Source organism: Drosophila melanogaster, chromosome 3L (genome assembly GCF_000001215.4).
Source record: "Drosophila melanogaster chromosome 3L".
Classification (NCBI taxonomy): domain Eukaryota; kingdom Metazoa; phylum Arthropoda; class Insecta; order Diptera; family Drosophilidae; genus Drosophila; species Drosophila melanogaster.
Genome location: NT_037436.4, coordinates 18,228,768 through 18,253,386, shown reverse-complemented (window position 1 = coordinate 18,253,386; position 24,619 = coordinate 18,228,768). Strand labels below are relative to the sequence as shown.

At 39.0% G+C, this 24,619-nt stretch overlaps 1 protein-coding gene and 3 long non-coding RNA genes across 4 annotated transcripts; 1 reads left to right on the top strand and 3 right to left on the bottom strand.

Annotated features, from left to right (window-relative positions):
- Nucleotides 1-540: 540 nt before the first annotated feature.
- Nucleotides 541-1,299, bottom strand: CheA75a (Chemosensory protein A 75a; the record flags this gene model as incomplete). The annotated part of the gene is made up of 2 exons (NM_140778.2): nt 541-1,188; nt 1,249-1,299. The coding sequence occupies 2 exons, from the start codon at nt 1,297-1,299 to the stop codon at nt 685-687; spliced, it is 555 nt and encodes a 184-aa protein (NP_649035.2). The 3' UTR covers nt 541-684.
- A 7,848-nt stretch (nt 1,300-9,147) lies between these two features.
- lncRNA:CR45936 (long non-coding RNA:CR45936) lies at nt 9,148-9,687 on the bottom strand. The gene has a single exon (NR_133265.1). It is a non-coding gene; the product is annotated as a long non-coding RNA:CR45936 (long non-coding RNA).
- Nucleotides 9,688-18,626: 8,939 nt separating this feature from the next.
- Nucleotides 18,627-19,141, top strand: lncRNA:CR45937 (long non-coding RNA:CR45937). The gene has a single exon (NR_133264.1). It is a non-coding gene; the product is annotated as a long non-coding RNA:CR45937 (long non-coding RNA).
- A 3,189-nt stretch (nt 19,142-22,330) lies between these two features.
- On the bottom strand, nt 22,331-22,758 carry lncRNA:CR45935 (long non-coding RNA:CR45935). The gene has a single exon (NR_133263.1). It is a non-coding gene; the product is annotated as a long non-coding RNA:CR45935 (long non-coding RNA).
- Between the last annotated feature and the right edge of the window lie 1,861 nt (nt 22,759-24,619).

Below are 24,619 nucleotides of genomic sequence, written 5' to 3'. Positions count from 1 at the left end.
CTTGGCCGGGCAATTGAAATTGAAAACTTCGCAGCAAATTGTTGGCACTTAATTGAGTAACTCCGATCGATCTCGATGTGCTTTGCATAAATTGAAAGGGGGCCTTTGGAAAAAGCGTTCTGGGAGTGGGTGCGTGATGTAGGTGTCATACGAAGTCGGCTGTCAGTTGGCTCCGATCGTGTCTCCGCATCGAGCCGCATTGTTTACAATCTGCAGGGGTTCGAATGGACACCTTACCTACCTTACCGCAACTGCGATTGCCAGGTGACCACAGAGGACTGCGACTTTATTGATTCGATTCAACAATTGAAAATTTTTTGATCTTTTGTGGTTGATTTTCTGACACAATTGGGTCATAGTTCTTAAGGTCGTGCAGGTGGTGCAAATGAACCATGGACAATTGAATACCATTGTACTTTTGAGGCAGAGAAAATATCTATGATTTTACACATTCATTGTCACTTGTGAGATGTTTTAATCAAATAATTCAACGCAGAATGGGTTCCAAATTAAAATGCAAAAAAAAAACGAACCAAATTTCGTTCAACGTTCAAAGACATTTATTTTGTTATAGAATATATAGAATATTGTGTAAAACATTTAAACTACATTCTATTACTTTCATGAATACTAAAAACTGTTCGTTGTGACGATTCTCACAAAATTTGCATTGCTGCCATGACTCTAACTTTGTCGATCTTCAATTTTGACTTCTACAATTAGGCCGCCAACATTTTTGCCACCACTGAAGAATGTTATAATGGCCTTGACAATCCCTCGAGGCACCTGCGATGGCCAATCTTGCGTATTCAAAATGACGTTCTTAACGTAGAATTCGCCTTCGGGCACTGGGCAAAAGTCATCGTCGACAACGGGGAAATTTGTGGTTTCTCCAGTCTTCAGAGAGGGTTGCACAAACTGGACATAGAACTTTTTGAAGCACTCGCAAATGCTAGTTTGCGGCACATCCATGACCATCCTCTTGAATTCCCCATCGCCATTGGGGCTTGAATAGAGCTCCACGGATACCTTGAAGTCATCATTGTTCATCTCACCGAGGAATTTGAAGGATCCGTTAAGAGCTCTCTCCCGGCCAATCGTTTTCAGTCCATCGAAGAGCACTAAAGTTTGTGAATCGCCCTCGAAAGGCTCCAACCTTTCATTGGTAACCTCATAGGACTGCTCGCACTGTTGAATTTATTTTAATGGGTATTTGAAATAAAAACATAATTAATATTCGAATTTTACCTTTATTTTTTCCAGCAGTTGGAGGAGTACTATTATCACTAGCCATTTCATTTTGAACTGTTGAATGCCTCCAGCAAGCTCATCTAATTTATTAGATTGCGACTTGCTTTTTGGCACGCGAAATTCATGTTTCAGTCATAGGCACGAATTCATTAACGACCTTGTTGTACCGAAGGTTACATTGTATTTGCTGATCCTGATCTCTATATTCGAACAATATACTTGTTAAGTTTTAATTGATTTAATGCAAAGCGGCCTTATTTACAGCTATAAATATATATATAGAGCATTAAAGTTTGTAATGACGAAAAAAAAATTTTAGAATTCAATAACATATGTATTACGATAATAAACATTGTTGTTTATTATATAAATTGAGGTTCGTTTAATAGCACGCCATGTAGAAAAATACGGGATTGCAAAATCGTGAAATTGTCTAATATATTTAAGCATTTACTAATACATATATGCTATTCAACCAGAAATGGCACCATGTTCTTAACGACTTTAAGTATATAATCAATCAGTTTCCTAGTCCTAGGTGCCTATTCATATGACGCGTTGAAAGTCCAACTAAAACAATTCAATTTGTTGGAATCGCCTTCACTTCACCTTCCCCCACCAGATGCTAGCCCCGAAAATTCCACCGAAGTCCCATCAACACATCATCGAAATTTGGGGGAAAATCCCCCCAAAAATGAGCGATAATAAAGCATTAATTGAAAAGTTATAAACAATAGACAGCAGCGACTCGAGAATGTGTAGACTAAAGACACGAAATACAAAACAACTAACACAAAAAGTGCGCAATGCCTGAAAAACTAAACTCAGCAGGAGATATTTTACATTTTCACGGATGGATTTCCCCAGAAAGTGTGTGCCAGAGCAGAGGGCGAGATAGTTTATATTTATAACAAATTCATTCAAGATCCAACAAGGGGGAAAGCGGCTCCAATTTTTTTTTTTTTTATATTTTTGGGGCGGGAGACACTGAAATAGGGGACACCACGCGCCCGCGCCTGCCACAGCCTATAAATAGGAAAAGTCAAATGAGAGGGAATTTTCCGAAAAATGAAACGTCACTTCAACTTGGCATTGCTGCACAAGGGGTCTGCCATGGCTCTATCCACCCATTCCTGCCCAAAAAAAAAAGGAAAAGAAAGGTATAGCAATTCAAATACCTCGTATGATTTTAATACATATTCCTGGACGCTTTATATATTGAATTACATTTTGTATTACTATTATTACCATTTTTAGTTATTTTAAAAATTATGCTATAGGACAAACAAACATATATACCCCACGTTTAAGTGGCATCGAAACAGACAGCCATCTGCAAGCCGCAAACAATTCGAGGCATTTTCCAAGTAATATGCAACACATGTTTCTACAGCCCAACTAGAAAATGGGGAAAAGTGTGCTTCTGCGCCTGCGCCCCGTGCCAAAATGGAAACGGGAAACTGGCAAGGAGTCGACAGTTCTTAGTTTTTGTCTATTGTCAAATGGAGCAGCACACGGCCGTAACGTCAAGTGACAGTTTGCTGTCCTCGGCGAGGCATGACATTAGATGATGCCTGGACTCGGATCAGCGCCCCAAAACCCCAACAAAACAAGGGGGCCAAAGATTCCTAGCTCCAGCAGCACTGTCAATCAAAAATATTAGTGTGCGATGAACTTGGGGAACAAAGATGTACAAAGTCGAGGCTCACAAACTGTATATATTCATACTATCGTCAGGCTAATGAATAATTCCTTTTTTAGTTCTTAAAAAAGGTTTCTATATGGGGAACAAGCTGTATTTAACAGTCTGGATTTTTAAACATCATTCTGCAACATAAACATTTAAAAGTATTTAAGAAAATGTTTCATGATTCATACCAGATTCAAGAACCAGATACAGTAATGTATGTACTGTGTGTACCTTTAGCCAAAGATATGATGAAATATCAAAGACAACGAGTTAAGAAACCATTAAGCCGTCCCGTCCACGAAGTTAGCCTATTCGCCGGCTTTCCTAACCCAGATTAATGAACAGTCCGCTGGACCGACTGTCCGCGATAGCCAAGTGGTCAAGCAGGTGACAGGCATTAGCATGAATCGCAGAAATCGCAGAAATCGCTGAGATCGAAGCGAGCAGAGCGGACAGGTCGGTCAACCAACCATTAATGAACACCTACACGACGACGATGGGATGTGGAGCTGGGCAACGATTTTAGCAGTATAAATCATACATTTAATTACAGTGTAATTAATGTAACGTATTTCAATTAATTTAATGCAGCTTGATTGGCGTCGTTGCCCAGACGCAGAATAGCCCAGAAACCAACTAGCGAACAACGCCTAGGCACAAACCAAAAATCTCAAATCGAGAAAAGCGCCTGAAAACTGAAAAAAAAACAAAAACATTACGAAACCTGAAGTTTTGCGCGCCAAAAATCGGTGTGTAAAATACAATATTAAACCAAGCGAGCAATAAACGAAAAGTTTTACTTTTAAACGCAGAATTAGGCATACTCTTTACGATACTTGCATTTAATTTGGTTTTAAACCAGGTTTAGTTAGTAAAATTGTCAGAAAAGAAAAAAAGTAGTTTACTATAATTAAAGCCATTATTGATTAAGTTAATAGGTGCTTAAATGAAATACATCAAATGAAATGAAACAAATGGAACTCCGTCATGCGAACCTTCTATTGAAAATCCATTTGAAATCAAAGCGAAATGATTTTTGTGAAAAGCCGCAGTATCTCAAACAGCTGACCCAGTCGGTGCAGCAGGTGATAAGGCGGCAGTGGCAACTTAAACCGCAACTAAAGTCGTCATAAACCAGCTGCGACTATGGTTTGCTAGATCGAAGGGGGCGGAGGGCGTGGCGTGGGCGATGGAAAACTCAATTGCGTCGTTGCGAAAATTACCTGCAGTATGCACAGAGCCCAAAGAGGCCGAATGGCACTCGTGGCTTTAACAAATGTTAAAGGCTCGCCACAAGGCCTGTTACGGCTTTTATCTTGCTGCCTATTTTGAATACAGAGAACAAAATAAATTTCAATTGTACGCGATTTTGTTAATAACAACTTGTTATGTATAAGTTTAATGTTCATTTCGGAAAGAGACATAAGCAATATGTAAATAAAATAAAAAACCATTCAATAAAAATTTAAGTAAAACTACATTTTGAAGATAAACTTGGTGTTTTACTTGTGTGGTCCACTTTTTCTCAGTGTACAACTCCCTCTTGGCTTGGCTTCCTACGTTGCAGGCCAAGTTGAGAAGGCTTCCGTGGCAGGTAACAACGTTTTTGTTGCTGATGTTGTTGATTTGGCCTAATGCGAAAGTTGTTGCCCTTGTGTTAGTGTGCTGTAACTGTGATCGTGCCACAAGTGGCAGTGCCAAACCACACTGGCTTACAAATTTTGGGTTTAAATTTCAATTATTTCTGGCTATTTGGTAAACCTATTTCATTAATTAACAATTGGCTCCTGGAAAATGATAGTCTTGTGACGTTTTCCTCTCAAATCCTAATTCACATATTATTGAAAGAGCAATTAAGTTTTCGCAATCAATTTCCAAATAAGTCAGCACAGTCATAATTTGCATCTATGCCTGCTAGAATCTAAAAAAGTCCCCTTATTTAATGGATAATTTGTTGTTGTTTAACAGTGTTGTTTTTCCACCACGTCACGCGTCAGAGTTTGTACGTGTTGTTTGTTGGTCAAGTGAGCTGCAACAACAACATTGACAATAACAAATGCAACACGCGCTTAATTTTTATTAGACCTCATGTGGTGCGCATGCGCAGCACCGAATAACCGTTGCACATGGACATACACACACATCAAATGCACATGTGCGCGTATATATGTTTTTGGGGCCAGCAATTGGCATAATTGACTGGCCCCAACTGACTGTCTGTCTGGTCAGATACGTGAGGTGGGAGAACTTTTTGGCTGCCATATTGTGCCGCTCCACCTCGTCGAAGTTCCCCTTTCAGCCAATTGATTTATGTCCATCATTAATAACAATCACAAGAGGCAAATGTAAGGCAAGCCAGCTGAGTGACAAGGAGGCTGAACCTTGGGCAACTCCCACACTGGATTGTTGTTTCCAAACTGGTATCCTAGATACACAGTTGTAGCAGTTTCCTGAATGTTGGATTAACCTTTCTTTTGGGAGCAGGTGGATGCGGAAAGCGTGAATTAAACTGAGTTAGAGTCCTAGAGATAGTGAATGCTTTATCAAAATTAATTTATAAGTATTAAAGTCATTAACAGATTGCTCAAATTTTATTTGGCTCGTTAGATAAAATATCAGCACAAACTTCAATGAAATATGTTACAGTTACTTATAAATATTGATCACTGAAAGACTCAAAAAGTAGACAAAATTGCAACGATGCGTATGAGTTATTTTGTAATATTTTAAATTTTTGATCCAACCCGTTGGCAAAATAAACGTTCTTAGTAAATCATTAATTCGACTTGTAGCTTTCGCAATTATTAGCAATAAATTGGTTTATGTCGGCATCTTCGACTTGCCACATGTATCTGTATAAAACCATACAGATTTTTATGGTCCCTCGTCGTCTCTATATTTAGATACCGCCACAATAAAGAGATCGAAATAACACAAAAGCGAAGCCAACTCAAACTAATTGTCATGTCCACAATACTGGTGCTTATCCTTGATCATCAGTGGTTCATTAACTCCGCCAGAAGTCTGCAAAAAAAAAGACAACACAACAATGCCGTGGAGCGTATTTAATACAATTAACTGGCTACGTTATAAGATTAACCCCATCGAAAGGGGGGGAATTGCCATGGAGTCAAGATCAGGCTTCCTCCCAGATTAACAATCAATTAAAATTGACAAGTGGTCAGCAGCGGAGTGCAGGGCAAAACCGGCGGAGAAAAATAATTACGATGGCTGCATAAAAGGCGCCATTTAGCCTCGGCTAACGACACGCAATAATTACGCCCAATTAATCGCAATAACTTTTGCAAATTAGATAATTTCGGTTCACGTCCCAGAGTCCAGAGAACGCTTTTGCCAGCTGCCCTGGGGCCACATTAAATGTAATTCTTTTCCTGAAAGAGGGAGTTGGGCTGCAGAAGATTTTCCAGCACGCCACTCAAATGTGTGTAATCTTGCATCGCTGCACTTGTCGCTCCTCCAATTTCCACAACCCCCAAGGCAGCCCCAGAAACGCCCCAACTTTAGTGACAATGTATGGGCACCCTGATGGGTGGCTTTGGGTATATAAAAGTGGAATAGGTACACAGTTTTAGGTAATTGATTTATTAGGGATTTTCATAATATGGCGATATGGAATGGGATTCTATGTTAGCTTTGGATTACTTTATTGGAATTTATTATATAAGCCCGATAAGCTTTCACATTTAACGGCTTAAACATTTATTTTATTTACTTAAACCTTTTTTGTACATACCTTGCAAAATTCATAAGTGTTCTAAATAGGACTTTAAATATTTTCCATATATAATTGTTTGTTTATCCAAACTAAAGTCCAAGGATTTATATTAAATTTTACGTACTCGTTCTTACTTTCGTGCTTTCAAACAAATCAAAGAAATATCTCAGTTCACTGAGATTAATTGACATGATTACTATTCATATTTAAGTCGTAATATTTACTTTATACCTGCTTCCCTTGTTTTTAACATTTTGTATGTTTATGTTTATGGCCTAGCAGATATCAAATAGTCGACTCCTCTGCCTAATATCCATAATTTATTATTTCCTAGCACAACTTTTTTATTCTTGCCCCCAGTGTCCGCCACTTGCTGCATTTCTAGTTGTGGGCTCTTTTGCCGCTGCTGCTCCATCAAAAGGCTGTTCTGCAAATAAATTATTGCCCCGTGCACTTGTGCCAACCCCCTTTGCACATTGCCCCTCCTCTCCATCGCTGCTCCTATCTGGAAAAATGCCTACTTAACCGAGGCGCAAAGCTAAAAATACAATTGAACCTATTGCTGACAGCTGTTGCGTAAGCCGTGGAGCGTTTGAAAACGAAAAAGGGGGGCGTTTTTTTGGAATCTACAATATATCATAGGAGTAGCATTATGTTACCCATATATTGCCAAGAAGGTACAGAATCTAAATAACAACGCTATGAAACCATTGCTTTTATCTAAGAACCCATGTCTGTAGATCATTATTAAAAATTGTATATAATTGTTTATGTGTATCTTGTTTATAAAGTAACATTTTAAGACTCCGATAATTTCATTATTTACAAAACAAACATTTTTAATTCCTTGTTTAAAATTTAATTAAATTTAGGAATCTGGATCTTAATGAAATATTTGCATAGATAAAAGTTAGTTAGTTAGTTATTCAATACTAAGATTTGAGATTTCTGCTCCGCGATCTCAATCCCCTTGCATATGGTACTCCGCTCCTGGCCGAATACAATTTATCAAAAGGCAGCACGCCATGAAAACTAAGAAACTAAGAAACAAGCTGCCCCAACCAGTCGAAAGGCCCTCCGGCGAAAAGCAAGATTCGCTGCCGAGGAGGAGTCGTCTTTGTCTAGTATTACATAAGCGAGCTGGGATGCGAAAAAAAATGCAGTTGGGAGCTTATCTATCCACGAGTATTGGCTGCTGGCGAATCAAGGAGCAGATCAAGTGGCACAAGATCACCAGCTACAAAACCAAAAAAAAAAAAAAAGCGCAGCGGGGCAGAAGCCGCAACAGCTGGCAAAAGACTGCGGCACTGTACTGGCTGGCGAATGCTAGATCCAAAGATCCTGCTTCGTCAGGAGGAAGAGCTCCAGGCGGGCACGCGTCAAGCTGAGAGTTGGTCAGAAGTACACAAATAAAAAACAACTTCAAACACTAGTCAAGGTATAATAATAATTAGGTACAAGCATAAATTAAATTGTAAAGTATATTAAGAGAAATGTAATTTAATTATGTACAATTTTATTTAAACTATGTTCCATAACTTAATAAATTAGTTAAAATGCTTTAAGTTTTGTGCACAGAAGATGTTGATTTAAACATAAAGTATCTCTGCCAATTATAAATATTTAACTTTTTATCGATTTCAACTATACCATTGATCTAAATGCTAACAGCAAAACATATTGCATTTTTTCCCGTGCAATTAGAGAAGCTGGCCAAAATGAAAACAGTAGCCCATTGTGCTGGAGTTATATATACACGTTAGTTTGTGGATTGGAATTGATTTGTTTGTGGCCTGTGGCCAAGTGACAGAGCTAGGGGACTTAAATCCAATCAGCGGACTGGTCCGCACACGCCTCCAATTAGAGTCTAAATGACAATTGTACTTTTAACCCAATTTACTCTCGACTCCTCGCCGATTCCCGCCAGTTGTTGTCCATAGTCTTAACTATAAATCTGAATTGTGTACGATATTTGGGGTACATAGGGAGGAGCCCTTCTTCTTTTCAGTTCCTTTCTTTTCGCCTCCTGGTCGATTGCACTTCAATCTTTGCTCAAGTGTCGCAGAAGCCCATGGAGTGCATTGGTTGCCATAAACGGTAGGGTATACTAGGGGTAATTAGTCTTGTTAGGTGGAATTTGTTTCGGCTAACAATTAACAAATTGTAATTACTAAAAAAAACAAAGTTTTTATTACAAAGTTTTAAGCCTTTAAATCGTACATTTAAGCATTTCGTGATAAATTGACTTTTTGCCCTTTTTTAGTTTTTTAATGAACGCCAGAATATGTAAAAATAGAGTAAACTTAATAAATAAAATAATAAATTTTATGAAATTAAGTCATGGATATGTATGATTTACCTATAAACGTTTTTTCAAAAATCCTAATGTGATTGACTCACTAAATTTAAAAGTCCTGACTATATGAATGTAAATGTTAAAATTATATAAATTATTTTATGCTTACAAATTAACTTATATTGATTTTAATAACTTTTGATAATTATGCAAAAAGAAAAGAGTATTTTAAAGTTGCCTTTGTGAATTTAATATCTTTTTACCCCTTTCTTGTTTATGCATTTGATTATTTGCTTAAATCTTTATCGTTGATTTCCCGGTGTGTGTGAGTATCTGTGTGTGCCTTCTTCGTTTTTAGTTCTCAGTTTTTTTCTTCTTTAGTTTTGTATGCAGGCAGCGTTTCTCCGTTCGTTTCGATTCGTTTCGTTCCTTTCGCAGTCTTCGTTTGCATCCACAGCCATATCCACACAGGCGTACTCTACAGATACATTTGTATCTGTATCTGGAAGTGTGGCGGAGGCGAGTCGAGATCCATTAAGGCAATGACCTGTTTTCATATCATTTCTATACGTTTGTGTGCTGTCCGGGCTTTGTTGTTGTTTTGTCTCGTTCTCGCCGAAGGGGGCGTGGGCGGAGAGGGGGCGCGGTGGAGCGGGGCACACGCAATCGGAGGAATCGACGGACGTTCGCATGTGTCCCAATGTTGCAAGTTGATAGTAAAAATTATGATGATTCTTGCCCCAAACAACTAGCGGTTACTGGTCAAACAAGTTCTGTTGTTGTTGATTTTTTCCGTTTTTCTTTTTTTTTTTTTTTTGTGTGCATATTTATCTCTGCGTTGTCGCTGCCTCCACTTCATTAGGTCTTTAATTTTATAACGTATCAAAACAGAGAAAAGGCAGGCACACTCGCGGCTCTAGGGGCATTAAATACTAAGTCGAGCTTATTTGATACCCTAGGAAACGGAAAATGATTTCATTAAATAGATATTATTATTACAAAATCGTATATAAATATATATATTTTATAATAATAATAAATAATATATATTTTATAAGTAATTTTCTAGTTTGCGAGGTATTTCCGACTTCGATCTTGAAAACTATTCCCCTATCTTATTGTCGTTTTTGCAATTGTACCATGAGCCTACGAGCATCTCGTGGATGCTTGGGCAACGTTAAAAGTCTTTGGCGCGTAAAATATTTTTGGGTTCATTAGAACGTTGAACGTGGCTGTCGTTGTCGGTTCCGCCGTCCGTTCCCTCTGGTTTGTCCGGGTCTGCCAGGCTCGTGGGGTTCCTTGGCTCGGATCCGATCCTGGGCATGGTCACATGGGCAATCAAGTCGTTCCTCGTGGCCCTGTCACTTTGACAGCGCATCTGCGGTTTAATCTGGTTCTGGTTGCGCTGCTCTTCTGCCCGTTTGGCGATTGTAGAGTACCTGTATGTACATACGCTTTATTATTGGGTACAGTACGAGCCCAGGGTCTAGAGGACCAGCAACTATTTATAGGGATCGCGTGGATATGATCAATCAAACTGGAGGCGTGACAAAGGGGACAAGGCTTTTATGGGGCACGTAATCATACATGAGTAAGGTATAGATACCATAAAATGTTCATAATGGTTAGTTATTGTTTCTTAATGCATAGCATTAGCATGGACATTAATCAGCTAGACTGAGACCAAGCTGAATTTAGGGGTTTAGTTTATAGGTCGAACTATACCCAAAAAAACATGTCTCTAAACAATGACATGCAAAAACTAAAAGAAAATGTAGTTAATTTACTTATATATGTTTATGAAATACTTTTGCAAATATTAGTGACATTTATACTGTTGTATTGCTTAGAGTAAGCAATCGAATACTTTTCAATACTTTTAAAGGTTATTGTACGTTATTGAAGTATGTAAACATAAGTAATTAAGAACTTTTCTTCACTTAAAATCATAGTTTTCGTAGGTTATCACACCTGCCTCATTTCCATTGTCGATCACTCCCATCCATCACCTTTAAGCCATCTGTAAAGAGGCCATCCATGAAGTCTTCTTTCTTTTCCCAGAGTTTACTCAAGATAAGCACTTTCAGTGTAAAGTGCCTTTCTATTTGCCCAGAACCAAACGAAAAACTGATATCTGCCTGCACTATTTGCCCAGAACATTTGCCTCTGTTTGGCTACTTAAATTTCCCAGAGTCAATAAATGGAATCGAGTGTGCTGGCTGCGAAGCCCAGATGTCGCGGCCCAACCTTGACCAAGCCACATAATTGCGATTATCTGGCGATGCTACAGCGTTCCAGGGTCAATTGGTTTTTCAGTTTTTTTTTTCCCGCAATTGTTCATTAGCGGCGGCATCCTTGAAATCGGAGTGGAATCGTATTGGGGCACACCCCTGGGGGGCCAATAAGAATTGCACCCGACAAGTCAAAGTTTAAGCAAAGATTGACCGAGATGTATATATGTACATATGTATATGTCTTAAGCTTTTAATCACCCCTCATTTTACATAGATTAACCTCCAAGTGGGTGGAAACTCTTGATACAAGACAAATAATTATGGGTTCTATTAATGCCACACAGGGCAAAAATGTAATTCACACTTGACTTTCAATTACTCGATTTGCCAATTTTATTTTTGAATAAAAGTAGTATTAAACTTACTAAGAAACATACTGTATAATACTTTTAAAAATGCATTTTTATCAAATATAATAAATGCAAATACATTGCCTTTATTTCTGCACGTGCAAGCGAGAACTGAGAACTGAAAACCTTTTGGATCAGACCATACTAAACCATAATCACGGCCAAGTGGTGATTTGCATTCGCAATTGCTCGAATCAATGTTATGAACGTCAAAAGCACGACAAATGAATCATGCTGCGATCTCTTCTTTATATAGATCCCCCAACCGCGCCACCAATCTCCCCCAAATCGGGCAGATCGGAGCTTAACTCCAACTCGTGTGCCTCAGAGGCAGCAGCGACATTGACAATGAGCCAAAAAGCGTTTCCAAAGCGATCCACAAACGGTAGCCAGCCAGCAATAACAAAAAACAATGCACCAAACAAAAGCAGGGAAACGTGTAGGACCATAAGACCATAAAGACTTTTCGATACCATTTAACTGGCAATTATTATAAACCTTATTTTGTACAAAAAATGAAGTATCCTTAAAGGATACTTAGTTTACACACACAAGATTTATAGTTAGGAACATGAGATCATCTTTCAAAATTTTAAGTTTTATCACTGCAATTCATATTTGGCTATCTTAGATATACCTTAACTTTAAGATTCTCAAATATATTAATTTTCTTAACAGAAAGTGCTATATTTTAGATCTGTAACAAGCGAAGACGATGTGCATGCATCGTTTTGGACTTTCGCGACCTTAGAAAGCATCATATTTTTGCCCTCGATTACAGGGTATCTTAAGAAAACGTGCCCGTTTGCAAGAGCTTTTGGATTTGGTTTGTTTGTTGCAGCATGATCGGGCAAAAGATCGTTAAGCAGTGCACAGTAGCTGCTCGAGCGTCATAATAACAGCACCACTTCCACCCAGCATCGATCGCACCGCCTACTGCAGGTCCCACTGTGCCGCCCGTCCGTCCGTCTGTCCCATTGTCCCACTGTCCCACTGTCCGTCCGCGGAGTGCAGACTGTGGAGTGCAGCTGCAACGCTGCAGGGTGTACACTGCACCGCACCGTGCAGCGCAACATCGACGCGCCACAAATCAACGGCACACACTGGACTCCTCCGATATCGGAGGAGCGTAGGCCCCTGGTTAACCGGTTTGCTCTTCGGACAGTTGGGACAGATGGGACGGATCGGACCGATTGGGATGGAGGAGACATCGTCGACGACGAGGCATAAAGCTTTTTTAGAACCTTCTTTGTTGCGGCTGCCAGCGCATTGCACTGAGAGAAAAGCGTACTGCTTCTAATGAGCATTACAATTTATCTTTCGGTTTGGCTTAGATCTTTTAAATGTGAATTTTGTACTTAAAAAATTATTTCGAATTGGGGTCACAATGCAAAAATGTATTAATTTCCGGATCGAACAATTCGTTTTTATTAAGAAATTAATTATTTTCAAGGGGAATAGTAAAAAGTTAACCTTCGACCTTCTTTATATATTTTTCAAAACTAATGTTTTTATGCTAAATACAAATCGGATGCTGACAGTATACATATACATATGTATGTACATATGTTCATTCATATTCATTCTTTAAAGATTGAGAAAATTCTTCTACTCTGAAATATATATTTTTCTAAGGAATATTTTGTTAATAATGCTTATGTTTTATTTCACAACCTTTTAATCTTAATCTTAATTTTAACCCTTAAGTCCGAAAAATATAACTTTTTGCGTAACAACTAAGCTCTAACCGGAATGTTGCCTAGACCTCTTATTTTCCGCTATGCTAACAAATGTTTTTTTGACCATCCTTCCCAGACTGCAAATCATTTTTTTTGCCCAGCCCAATTTCCATTTGTTTACCTTGATTGATCTACACCAATTTCTCTTTTGGCCTTTATAATAACCAACTAGCTACTAGTTGCCTGACCCACCACCACCGACTGACTCACTCCCCTTTCTTAATCGTTAAATTTCATATATCAAATTATGGCCTCGGACCACGAGCCCCTAATTTTGTTGCGTGTAATTGCCACTTCCAGTACAAAAGCTTTTATTTTGTATGCTTGTTGTATATTTTGTTGTGGTGTATGTTGTTGTTGAGATTGTTGTTGTTCCTGTTGTATCTTTGGTTGTTGTTGTTCTTGCTGCTGGTGTATTTCGAGTTCCGTAGTGTTGGTGTATCAGTTTGTTGTTGTATTTTCCGTTTCGTTCGGTTCTTTTCCTTCCTCTATGTTTAAGGCGACTGCGCTGCCGTCTTAAGCTGCATTACAACTTTTTACTGCGTCTTAAACTGAAATCGAGTTTTGTTGTGCACGTAGTACGAGATACATGTGCTCCTACATACAAATGTATCTTTTGTCCGTACGTGCATACATACATACATATGTATATTTTTCTATCCATCTGTGTGTGCGCAACTCCGCCCGAACCATCAACGCCCCAAGTGCATTGGGCCCCAACCTCCCATTTCCCCTTTCCCATTCCCCCTTTCCTCTCCCTCCGCCACCATATCTTTCTTTATGTGTCTCTGACAATCTGCTGGTTTGATAGTTACAACGTAGTCATCGTCAGCCTCCTGCCCGCCTTATAGACACCCCCCCCCCCCCACCTATATATCTCAACCTATCGCAGTTCGTCCAGTAGCCGCGCTTAATTGCATTTTGACTTGCGGCGTGAAGTTGAGTTGAAGATCATAATGATGACCACGACGACGATCGTGATCATGATGATGCTGGGCAAGAGTCGAAGATCTCGCCAGCTAAAGATCTCGAGACGAAGACGGAAAAGCTTTGTCATATTGGGACTCTCTACGGTCTATTTGCTTAGGGGCGTGGTCGTTGGTCGCCTCCTTTTTGGCGTATGCCCAGTAGCTGGCTGCTGGGCTGAGAAGTGTTTTTGCAGCTACACTGAGGGAAAAGGAACTAGGTGCGAAAGAAATGATATGATTGCAATTAATTTCACAATTAACCAATTAGCATTGTGCACATAATAACTTCTCTTACTATAAGTTGTAGAATGTTGTCAAGTTTGCTTAAAGATAGATGGCAAATTCTAGATACCCGATCAGTTAAAAACTTAAATCTTAAAACAATATGTTGTGCCTTAGGACTTTAAACTATTTCACTATTACTATATAGTGTCTAATTAATTATTTTTTAGCAGTGTACCCATTTCTATCCCCCCATCTCATTGTATTTGTTTTGGTTTGTGGGTTCTGTTGTAGTTTTTATTATGACTTGCAACTGTGCGCTGCCTTTCCTCAGTTTTTATGTTTTGTTTGCGCTATGTTGATTGAATGCGCTTTGTTAGTTTGGGGACCCTTTTGTTGGTTTTTGTTCATTTACTGTGATTAGTTAGCGGGCTTATGAAAATATTGAATAACTTAATACCATTTTGTGAGATTGGTTTTAGCCAAATTAGAGACTTCTCACTCGAATGAGTTCTAGGCTGCATAAAATTGGTAAACAAGCGACGAGTACCAATTTGCTTTACTAACTTATTCAGTGACTGTTTTCCCAGTGTACTGTTAACCACACAAAAGAGGTCCCACCAGATATGGCAACTATTAAATTCTATTTCAGCTGCATTAACCCACATTATTCAGTTTCTTGGCAACCGCAGAGCCGTCTTCATATTTATTAATTACCGTTCAGCAATTCCTTTGTCATTTGGCCATTTGCCCGATTTCTGTATTTCCAGTAAAACAAATTAGTTATGCTGATCAGCTATCGAATTCATCGACCCAGAGTCGAATCGGTAGCCGCATGTTAACCATAGTCACAGCCATTACGCATAAATTTTGACTTGTCTCTGGTTACAACTTGTCTTACCATGCCAACTCATGTTTGTTTCGTGACTCGTGTGTGTTTTTGATAAATTATGTTGATACACTAAAGGGAACGCGGTCCATTAGCTAAGGAGTAACTATTCAAGCAACAAATAAAAACAGAAGCGAAAAGTAGTTTATTTTAAATATGCAAGCTAATAAGTTTTACGACACAAAGGATTAAATTAGTATCCTTATCCTTTTTTACATTTTTAAATTTAATTTAATTAATTTAATTTAACTTTATTACTTTTTATAAACTTTATCTTAAGTATGCATTATTATATACAAAAAAATGATTATTACACCTTGTTAAATTGGATACATTCAAATGTCAATATCAGATTAATGATTTAAGTGATATCTGACAAGGAATTTGATATATCAGATTAAAGATTATTGCGTTGACTATAATTTGAATACAATATCATTGAATGTTATAATTATGTTGTTGAAAACCCGTCAGCATTTGCAACAATATCATTTTTAATGGAAGATAAGAACCATGGGAACCCATTCATTATTTCGAAATCTTCGATCTACATAGTATAATTTTAGCTCTCCGCTCGCAGAACACAGAGTATTGTATCTAGTGTGTATTGCTTGATTTTCAGGTGATCGCTTTGGGCATAAATTTGCCATAATATTGTATCAATTTGGCTTTTGTGTTAATTTGTGTGTGGATCGGTAAATCATCTCGAGGCGTTAGTTTATTGGTCGCGTTGACTTTTGCTTTGATATAGTCTCGGATTTGATGCCCCTTTTTATGGTGGGCGCAATTATCCAGGCCCCAAATCCCGGTAACTGTGCTTTAATGCGCCCCATAAATTGTGGGACATTATGACACGAGCAATAATCCCGATTCCATCTGCAGTCCACACCTCAGCATGCATTTCATTATAAATAGGTTAAGATGCTAAATTTACTGGACATAAAAAGCTGAGAGGAGCCGAGCAGCTCGCACACATATAGCCACATAAACCTTTAAACCTAAACACGCACTTAAGTCATAAAAAAAAAACCAACAACAGCAACTAAGACGAAAAACATGACATTAAATTGCATGAGGTTAAGCAGCGCAGAAGAAGAAGAAGCAGCCGAAGAGGAGAAAAAATAATAATATTGTCTATAGAACCCAGCACAGGTGTTCAGTTGCCGCTGCAGCAGCCATGCACATAAAAAACCAGCAGAAAAAAACACACAACAAACTTAAAATCAAGTTTCAAAGATTCAACGACGTCGACGGCACTTGAACGGCCCCAACGCTGAACTGAGATGAAAATATATACGATTGCGGTCAAGATATTAGGGAATACAGGCAAGTCCTTCTGTCCAAAACGCGCATTTGATCACTTTTATAAATATTTGTTAAGAGGATTTTTATTCCAATTTTTTTATTTCAAATTGAAATTATTTAAAACTTTTATATTATACGAATATATTGAACTATTAATGCTACACATTATACATATGTTTTTAAGGGCTCTACTCTACTAATAAGCAAATTGAAATAGCACAATTAAATAATTTAAATTTACTTTGCTCTATCATCTTGACCGCAGGTGTGGCAGGAGCGAGATGGCAAGCAACCTTTAAATGCGGGCCGAGCAGCATCCAAACGTGATGCGATCGAAGGAATGGTGAGGGGGAATTCATGGGGGCAGGGATGTGTGGTGGGGATATAGTAGAGCCAAACCCAAGTCGCGATCAAGCCGTGCAGGCAGCAACTTGTCGAGACTCGCCCCCATACCCTTGGACGGACTCAAGTGCCTGACTGCCTGATTATGATCGGATCGGAGTGGTGCGCTATATGAGCTGCTCCCGCTGCTAATGCACTGAGAGAAGTCACCTCTATCCTACTTCCCTACAAATATGGCGCACATTGGGTTGACAACTAGCAACAATACACTTTTTGACACATTCTTCAATTTAAGCATACTATTTGCTGCGAAAGCCCTTTAAAGTGACAGAAAAGATTTAATTTTCAATCATATTTAGGTTAATTGTTTTAAGTGTAGGCCTGCTGCCGAGGAGTTGGTGCCTGTCTGCGTGTGTAATAAACATAATGATAATGCCCGCCGCTGTCCGAGTGGTTTGGCTGCCTTCTGCAGCTACCGTGGATGTAATTTACACTTACACTGCGGCTCAACGGTTTCTTTTTTTTTTGGGGCGGGGGGGGCCAAAGGGGCTGGCACTTCGGTCTTAGAGCCGAAGAAATGACACACTTTGGTAGAACCCACATCCAATAACTGCTAACTGATTCCGTTTGCTTTTCCTGGGTTGTGGGTAAAAACCATAAGCGAACGTGATCGAATGGAAAGCCCTCTGGCGGTCATTAGCCGAAGTTCGCTTAAAAGTAAAAGCCATCTGGCGTTTGTAAAAAGGGTAGGAAGTGGGCCTAATGTTCTAGGCTCCGAATAATGGGAGCGGCTTAATACAGTAGGCACTCTAATTGGTGAAAACCTATACTTAGGATAACTAATGCGAAGACGTTGATGCTTAAATCAAAAGAAAATAAAAACATCTTTATTTAAATTGAAAACTGAATTTACCGAGCAGTACCAATATTATTTTCCTTTTTTGTTTCCAATACTTTTTGCAGTCCGTACTGTACTTCTTGTTAAATTATTGCGCAATACCATAAACTCTAGTATATTCATTCCGCTGCATACAAATCAAATCATATTACCCTACGATTTTTAAGAAATATTGCCAAAACCGGGGCACAAATTAAACCAATATAAGCAACGCCCAACGAAGCAGGCCCTACTAAAACCTTGATTTAACCCTTGGGGCGGGCACTCAAAATGGATCGGAACTGAAATGAAACCAGCGAAAAAAGTCGAGAAACGAAGTGGTAAGCAAAACCAGCAGCTGAGTCCCTCAGGCGGCAGTTAATCAACAGTTTTTATGCAAAACTACTAAAGCACACACCACAAAAAAAAAAGTTCAGAAACCAGAACAGGGAAATGAAAAGCGAGCAATAACCCAGGCAGGCAAAAAAACAAAAAAAAAAAAAAAGATGAAGAAAAGCCAAAACGCACACCTCAAGTCCCCAAAACAAGTCAATATGATCGATCGTTTGCTTGATTAAGCCTAATTGAAAACGAAACTGCGGAGAGCCAGAGAATGGAAAGAACCTAAGGAGGAGAGCACCTACCTTCATGCTATCCCCGATCCGATATGATCGGATCCCCGCAGTCATGATCGCTTGCCTGGTTCTTCGGTCGGTCCGGTTCGGTTGGAGCGGTTTGTTCGGTCAGTGGAAATCCGAAATCGGTGGAAACCCACCAGACGGGCCCCACAACTTACTACAAGAATTTTGAAATCAAAACAAAAACGTAAAAGATCAACGCACAAAAAGAGCGCGCCACTGAATTTTGGCGGGAGACTACTGTACCGCTGGATCGGCGAGAATCAGTTGAACAAAACAAACCGATAAAACCGGAGGAGCCTGTAGTAGGCGTAGCCACTGCGCTGGTGGTGGTGTGGCGTGTGTAGAAGATCGAGAAGAACAACAAAATCAAAAAAGAAAACTGGTCAACTTAATCAAAGAGCGGAGAATCCAGAAGATTTGCTGCTCACAGATCTCCAAAGAGCACGACATTTTCAGAGAAATGCAGTCTTACATCGACGAAGAGACGCAAAGAGCAGCAAAGAGACGGAGCGACCGACCAGTGTTGCCGTGCAGCAGGTGGAAAATCAGAGAGCCAGATATCAAAACAAATTTCAAGCTGCCACGAAATACTGCTATCACGAGGAACTTGGCTTCAGAATTATTTATCTTGGAAATATTTAAATACATATGTATATTTAGGAAGATCTTAACTTAGGCTTATCAAATGTCTACCAAAGAACTTACACTAGATACATATTAGAAGACATTTAAAAATTTAAAATATGAGCATAATCTTTTAGTGTATAATTGTGAAATTAGTGAATATGAACATAACAAGCAATTTATACAAATATCCGTTATTTAAATGCAAGTGTTGGATAATAAAAATATTGCCTGATCGATTTCAACAACTATCCGCGGTCGGGCAATTAAGGAACCCTTAATTAATGGTCAATTAAGTACCTTCAACACATGTGTCAGTTGATAAGGAACTTTGGTGGCGGAACCTTTAGCACGGCCACAATTTTCCGCAAGTGAGGCGACCAGAGTCTCTCTACCGGTTTTTTTATTTGGTTTTTTCTCCCCTTTTTTTTTTGTCAACGAGAAAAAAGCGCGCCAAAATGATGCTCCTACTGGGGATTTATAGTCCTTCCTATGTATGTTGGGTGCCATAAAACCTGAAAAAGGACTGAGCGGCGTGCGGACAAGGTGGAATAAAGAAAAGGCTGCGTTTCCACTGGGGAGAGTGTAATAACCCCAAACGGACCCTCGATCCGTCTCCCTTTCTCTTTCTCTTCGTGTCTCTTTCTGGCTGAATTAATTTCACAGCAGAAGCGGAAAGGAGAAGGCCGACGAAGAAGGGAATAGCCGAAAGGAGGAGAACGAGAAGAAAACCAGGCAACGTTACTTGTTTCTTGAAGGGTCCACACGATCGCCCCACGACGTCAATTTGCAAGTTCTTCTTGGAGCCACAGAAACTCAGGCTGCAACTGCGAGGAACCCTCGCTGATTCGTAGCAGAGAGGGTCGATCGAAAGGTACTCGGTGATGGGAATAGTTTGAAGGTCCTTAATTCCCTTGACGGTAGAAATTTTAAAATATTATAAAAAATGGGGCCAATCGACGGTTAGTCAGCAAATAAGAGATGTACTTCTTTTACGATGTTACAAAACTTTCAAAACTACGGAGCAAGAAAGAAAAAATATATCTTAAATTAAAAAAAAAATAAAAACAAAGAAGGTTAAAGTGTAGAAACGTTATGTCTATAAGAACATACATGTATGTTACACATAAATAGTCTTCTGAACTAGTTTGAATCGTTGTTAACACTGTTGTGGAAATGAATCCTCTTAATCGCCATGAAAAGTTCAATGGACCCTCGCAAAGTGCGCAACATTTTGCGGACCGGGTTTGTAGTAGGTAAGCCGTGTTCCTCTTGTGTTTTGATTTTACGGCACAGATGTTTTATTTGCCACAACACACACGCACACAGCAACAAAAAAAGGAAGACAGGAGGGATGGAGCAATCCGAGGAGCGAGCAATCTTCTGTTTACCCTGCCACAGTCTTTCCTCATGATCCTCCACTTCGTGCCTTTTAATGCCTTTAATCCTAGCAAATAATACAAAGGAGAGAACTCTAGGACAAGTGTATGGAGGAATACGAAAAAAGGCTGAAAAGTGGGGAGAACATATAATATACACCGCTAGAAATCGAGGACTTTTCAAAATGCAACAATTACACAGTAGACTATAGAATAAACCTTAAATTTACTTGGTTATATTTAAAGGACCATATCTATGCTACAATATATTTAAAATATCCAATGATAAAGTTGCATTTTCTAAATAATTTACAGCTGGATTTTCAATGATTTTGAATACATGCTGACTTTTTAAATTTGACAGAACTCAAATTAAGTATACGTAAGGCCGTAAGATCTATTGTCTTTCTCCAGTTCAAAATTTAATGGATTACCTCACTAAGATTTTCTCTCTGTGCAGACGACTGTCAGAGGCTTGGGGACTCGACCTGGGACGTGTCTCTGTTTCTGTCCCTGGCATAAAACAGAAAGTGTGCAACACACGCTCTTGAAGCCAAGCAAAAGAGGAGGATCACCATTGCCAACGGTGGCGAGGGGCGGCCAGATCCATGTGGTTGTGGTTCCAACTACGATTGCAGTGAACTTCTAGCCCAGAGTCATTGAACTTGTCCTGGGGACTGGAGTGACTCTGGCTGCGACTGCGGCTCTACCACGATATCAACACTGGGATCATCATGATCGTCTTTGGCCACTAGTATGGTACGCTCATGATGAGCGTGGTTCGTGGCACACACACAGAGCAGTGGCTTTGTCCCCAGCTGTACCATTACCACACAGAACCACACTCTGAGTACCACTTCGCCTCCAACTTCTAATCCGACTCCTTCGTAGACATAATGAACTTGGGTTTTGGGGCTCGTACATACGTATGTACGTACTGCGTACGCAATTCGCAAATCGTGTTTGCCTCCTGAGATCGTGGAGACCCTCCTCTCTTGCCACTGAGATGGGATCTAGTTGGATGGGTTAAACCTACTCTTAAGTATAAGGGTATATTATTTATTTATTATTAACATATTTATTTAAGGTTTCCAGGGAGCAATTCATAATACATTATCAAAACTTCCGAAGATGTCTGAAAGTGTTCCATGATGCAATTTAGATCTGTCGATTTACAGATTGTCTTACTTTCTACCATTTTCGATTGTTTTGAAATTTGTTTAGTTTACGTAAGTACTAATTAAATGGTTACGAATTTAAAAGTTGAAACAAGCTGATTTAATTTCCCAGTGCATACGGAGAGTCGCTTAGAAAAGGCAACCGTTCTTTCTGGTTTTCTATTTGATTTGGCAACACGCTGCCTTTACGGCCCATTGTCGTTTGCATGGATATAACCAAAAGGCATGGGTATGGGTGCATATATATATATACATATGATAATGATGTTGGTGATCGTGCCACTTTAGCAATGGCTAAGCTACGTAGATCGGGCCAAAAGCCCCAGACCCCTGGAATGGGTTGAAGAACCTTTTGATTGGTTAACCATACACGATTCTACGTGGAGCAGTTCTGTGGGCAATCCTGAAGTGGGGTGCGGTGCAATCGGGGCCATTTAACTGTGCCATGTAGCCATGTAGATCCTCTCCTGAAAGGCTCCAAAAATGAACAGCCAACCCACCCCTCCCACCACCTCCTGTGGGCTTGCATGCATAATATTGCCAAGATTTATGCAAAAAATTGATGGCAATTAGTCGTCGTCGTCTTTTGGTTCGTTCTTTATCTGACTCTGTGGCTCGGCGAGGGAACTCAGCTTGTTTATTTATACATATGTATATATGTACATATATACATATCGAGGTAGGCACTATGTTAGTGCATAATGATTTTCGGTATCAAATTACATTGGTTAGGGGTTTTTATTGTAGTATGTATTTTACTTGCTGTTTGCTCTTGTCGTCGCTGCCGTCCAGTGTCTTCTGTCCCCCGAGTCGCAGTTGTCTTCTCCTTCCTGCTTAATTTGATGCGCTCGTGCCGTCTTCATTTTATTCTCTTTTAGTTCGTCCATAGGCAGTAACCACTGTTCCATCCAATCCATCGGATCCATTCGCCTGTGGTGCAAAGTCAGGATTTTCTTTAAATGAAGCTTAATAGCTGCAGAGTCTAGACCGAAACGAAATTATTTGCTATTATTTGCCTAAAAAATGATCACAAGCTGGTTTCGCGATGACAATTAAGAATTTAAATAGATAACTTAGATCACGTTAAATAATATTTTGTTTTAAAATGCTCAAGCCAATTTTCTTTAACAATACTTAAGCTGAAAGCAAAAAAACCGGAAGTCTTGAAATGACAACTCAAATCGATTGTAAGCCCTAATTAATGTAGTGCCACCAAAAGTAGCAGGTTCTTTTTGTACACTTTAATTTTAAATTATCTATGTTAGAAACAATTCACTAAACTATTTAGGATTGATTGATAATTGCATTGTTTTTGATATGACGTCTTAATTAGCTGCGGAAAATCTTTAGAGTTTTCTTTTAAAGCAAAAACAACCAAGAGCTCTAAACCATTTACACCATAATGCTTATTGGTATTGTCACTGGCTGGACAAAATTACAAGGGTACAGGTGTTCAATATTAATGGAAACCGAAAAAAGCAAAAAAAAAATATATATATATATATACAAGAAATAACGAAACCACACAATTTTGTTAATAAATCTTTTGCTTTGCAAAAATACGAAAAAAAAGTGGAACGCTTACATTGGGATGGGGACTTTAAATTGTATCTTCTCCTAACTTTAAATATTGTCTAAAAATATGTTGTCGTGTTGAATAAATATTGCAATTAAATATTTTGGCTTATCTTCAAATTTCTTATGGCGTGTGAGCTCAATTAATTGATTAGATTTATGCACAATTTAGCTCAAGAAAAATACAATTTCAAATTTACATATATTATAAGATAGATTTCATTTTTCTTAGAAAAGTTAGTTAGAATACGTGTTAATTAACTTGCTGTTTTTAATGCTTGAAATTGCTATATATCCAGTTTAAAAAATATACAATGAAATTTATGTTTTGGCAACTTAATTCATGCTCCCTATATACATATGTACATATCTTTGCTTGGATGTCAGCCAGAGGAGTGTGTGGATGAAAAAGAGCTGTTTAGACCCTATTTCGATTCAGAATTCTAGAGAGTGCGAAGGGGGAGGGGGAGGGGTAGAAGTAGAGTCCCACAGCTGAGGTTTTCAAAACACACAGATACTGCAGGCACACACACACCTTGTGGCACAGTCGTCGTCCAGCTGTTGTCCCCTTTGGAATAGGGAGTGAAAATCCATGGATGAAGAAGTGAAATCGGGAGGGGAGTTTGGAAAATGGTGGGGGTATCGCTGTCGCTCAGTCGGACGTCGTAAGCGTGTATGACATGTGAGTTGCACGTTTTGTCGATTTTCAAATTGAGGCAACTTCTCAGCACTACGGCTCATTCGGTTTCACTTGGAGCTGCCAGCTTGGCTATTTCTCAAGAGATTATGATAATTTTGAAGTATCATAAAAAATTAAAAAATATTTTTGAAAATTTTTAAATGCAACTAAGCATTGTAATTTTCAGAACTTAAGGTAGATATTATTAAATTGGAATATAAAAAAAAATAGTTTTCATTGTAAGAATAATATATTGACGGAATTGAAGATACATTAAAACGATTTTCTAGTTATCGTAAGTTCTCAATAAATCTTGTACAAAAGGTCTTTAACTTTCGGCCCGACTAATGAAAACTAAGTTTCTCATCTTCCCTATATAATAAAAAAAAAGATAGATAAATAGACAGCTCTAGCCAGCTCCGCCCGGCTATCTCTATCTCCTCGTCTTTTCCGACTCGTGCAATCAAATGGAGGAGTTTCAGCTGGGACTGAAACCGATGATCTGTCCGTTGTCCGGATCCGTCCGCTCAAGACCTATGGGTACCTGTCAGTCAAAATGCGTTTTACAACAGTTTTCCTTCTCT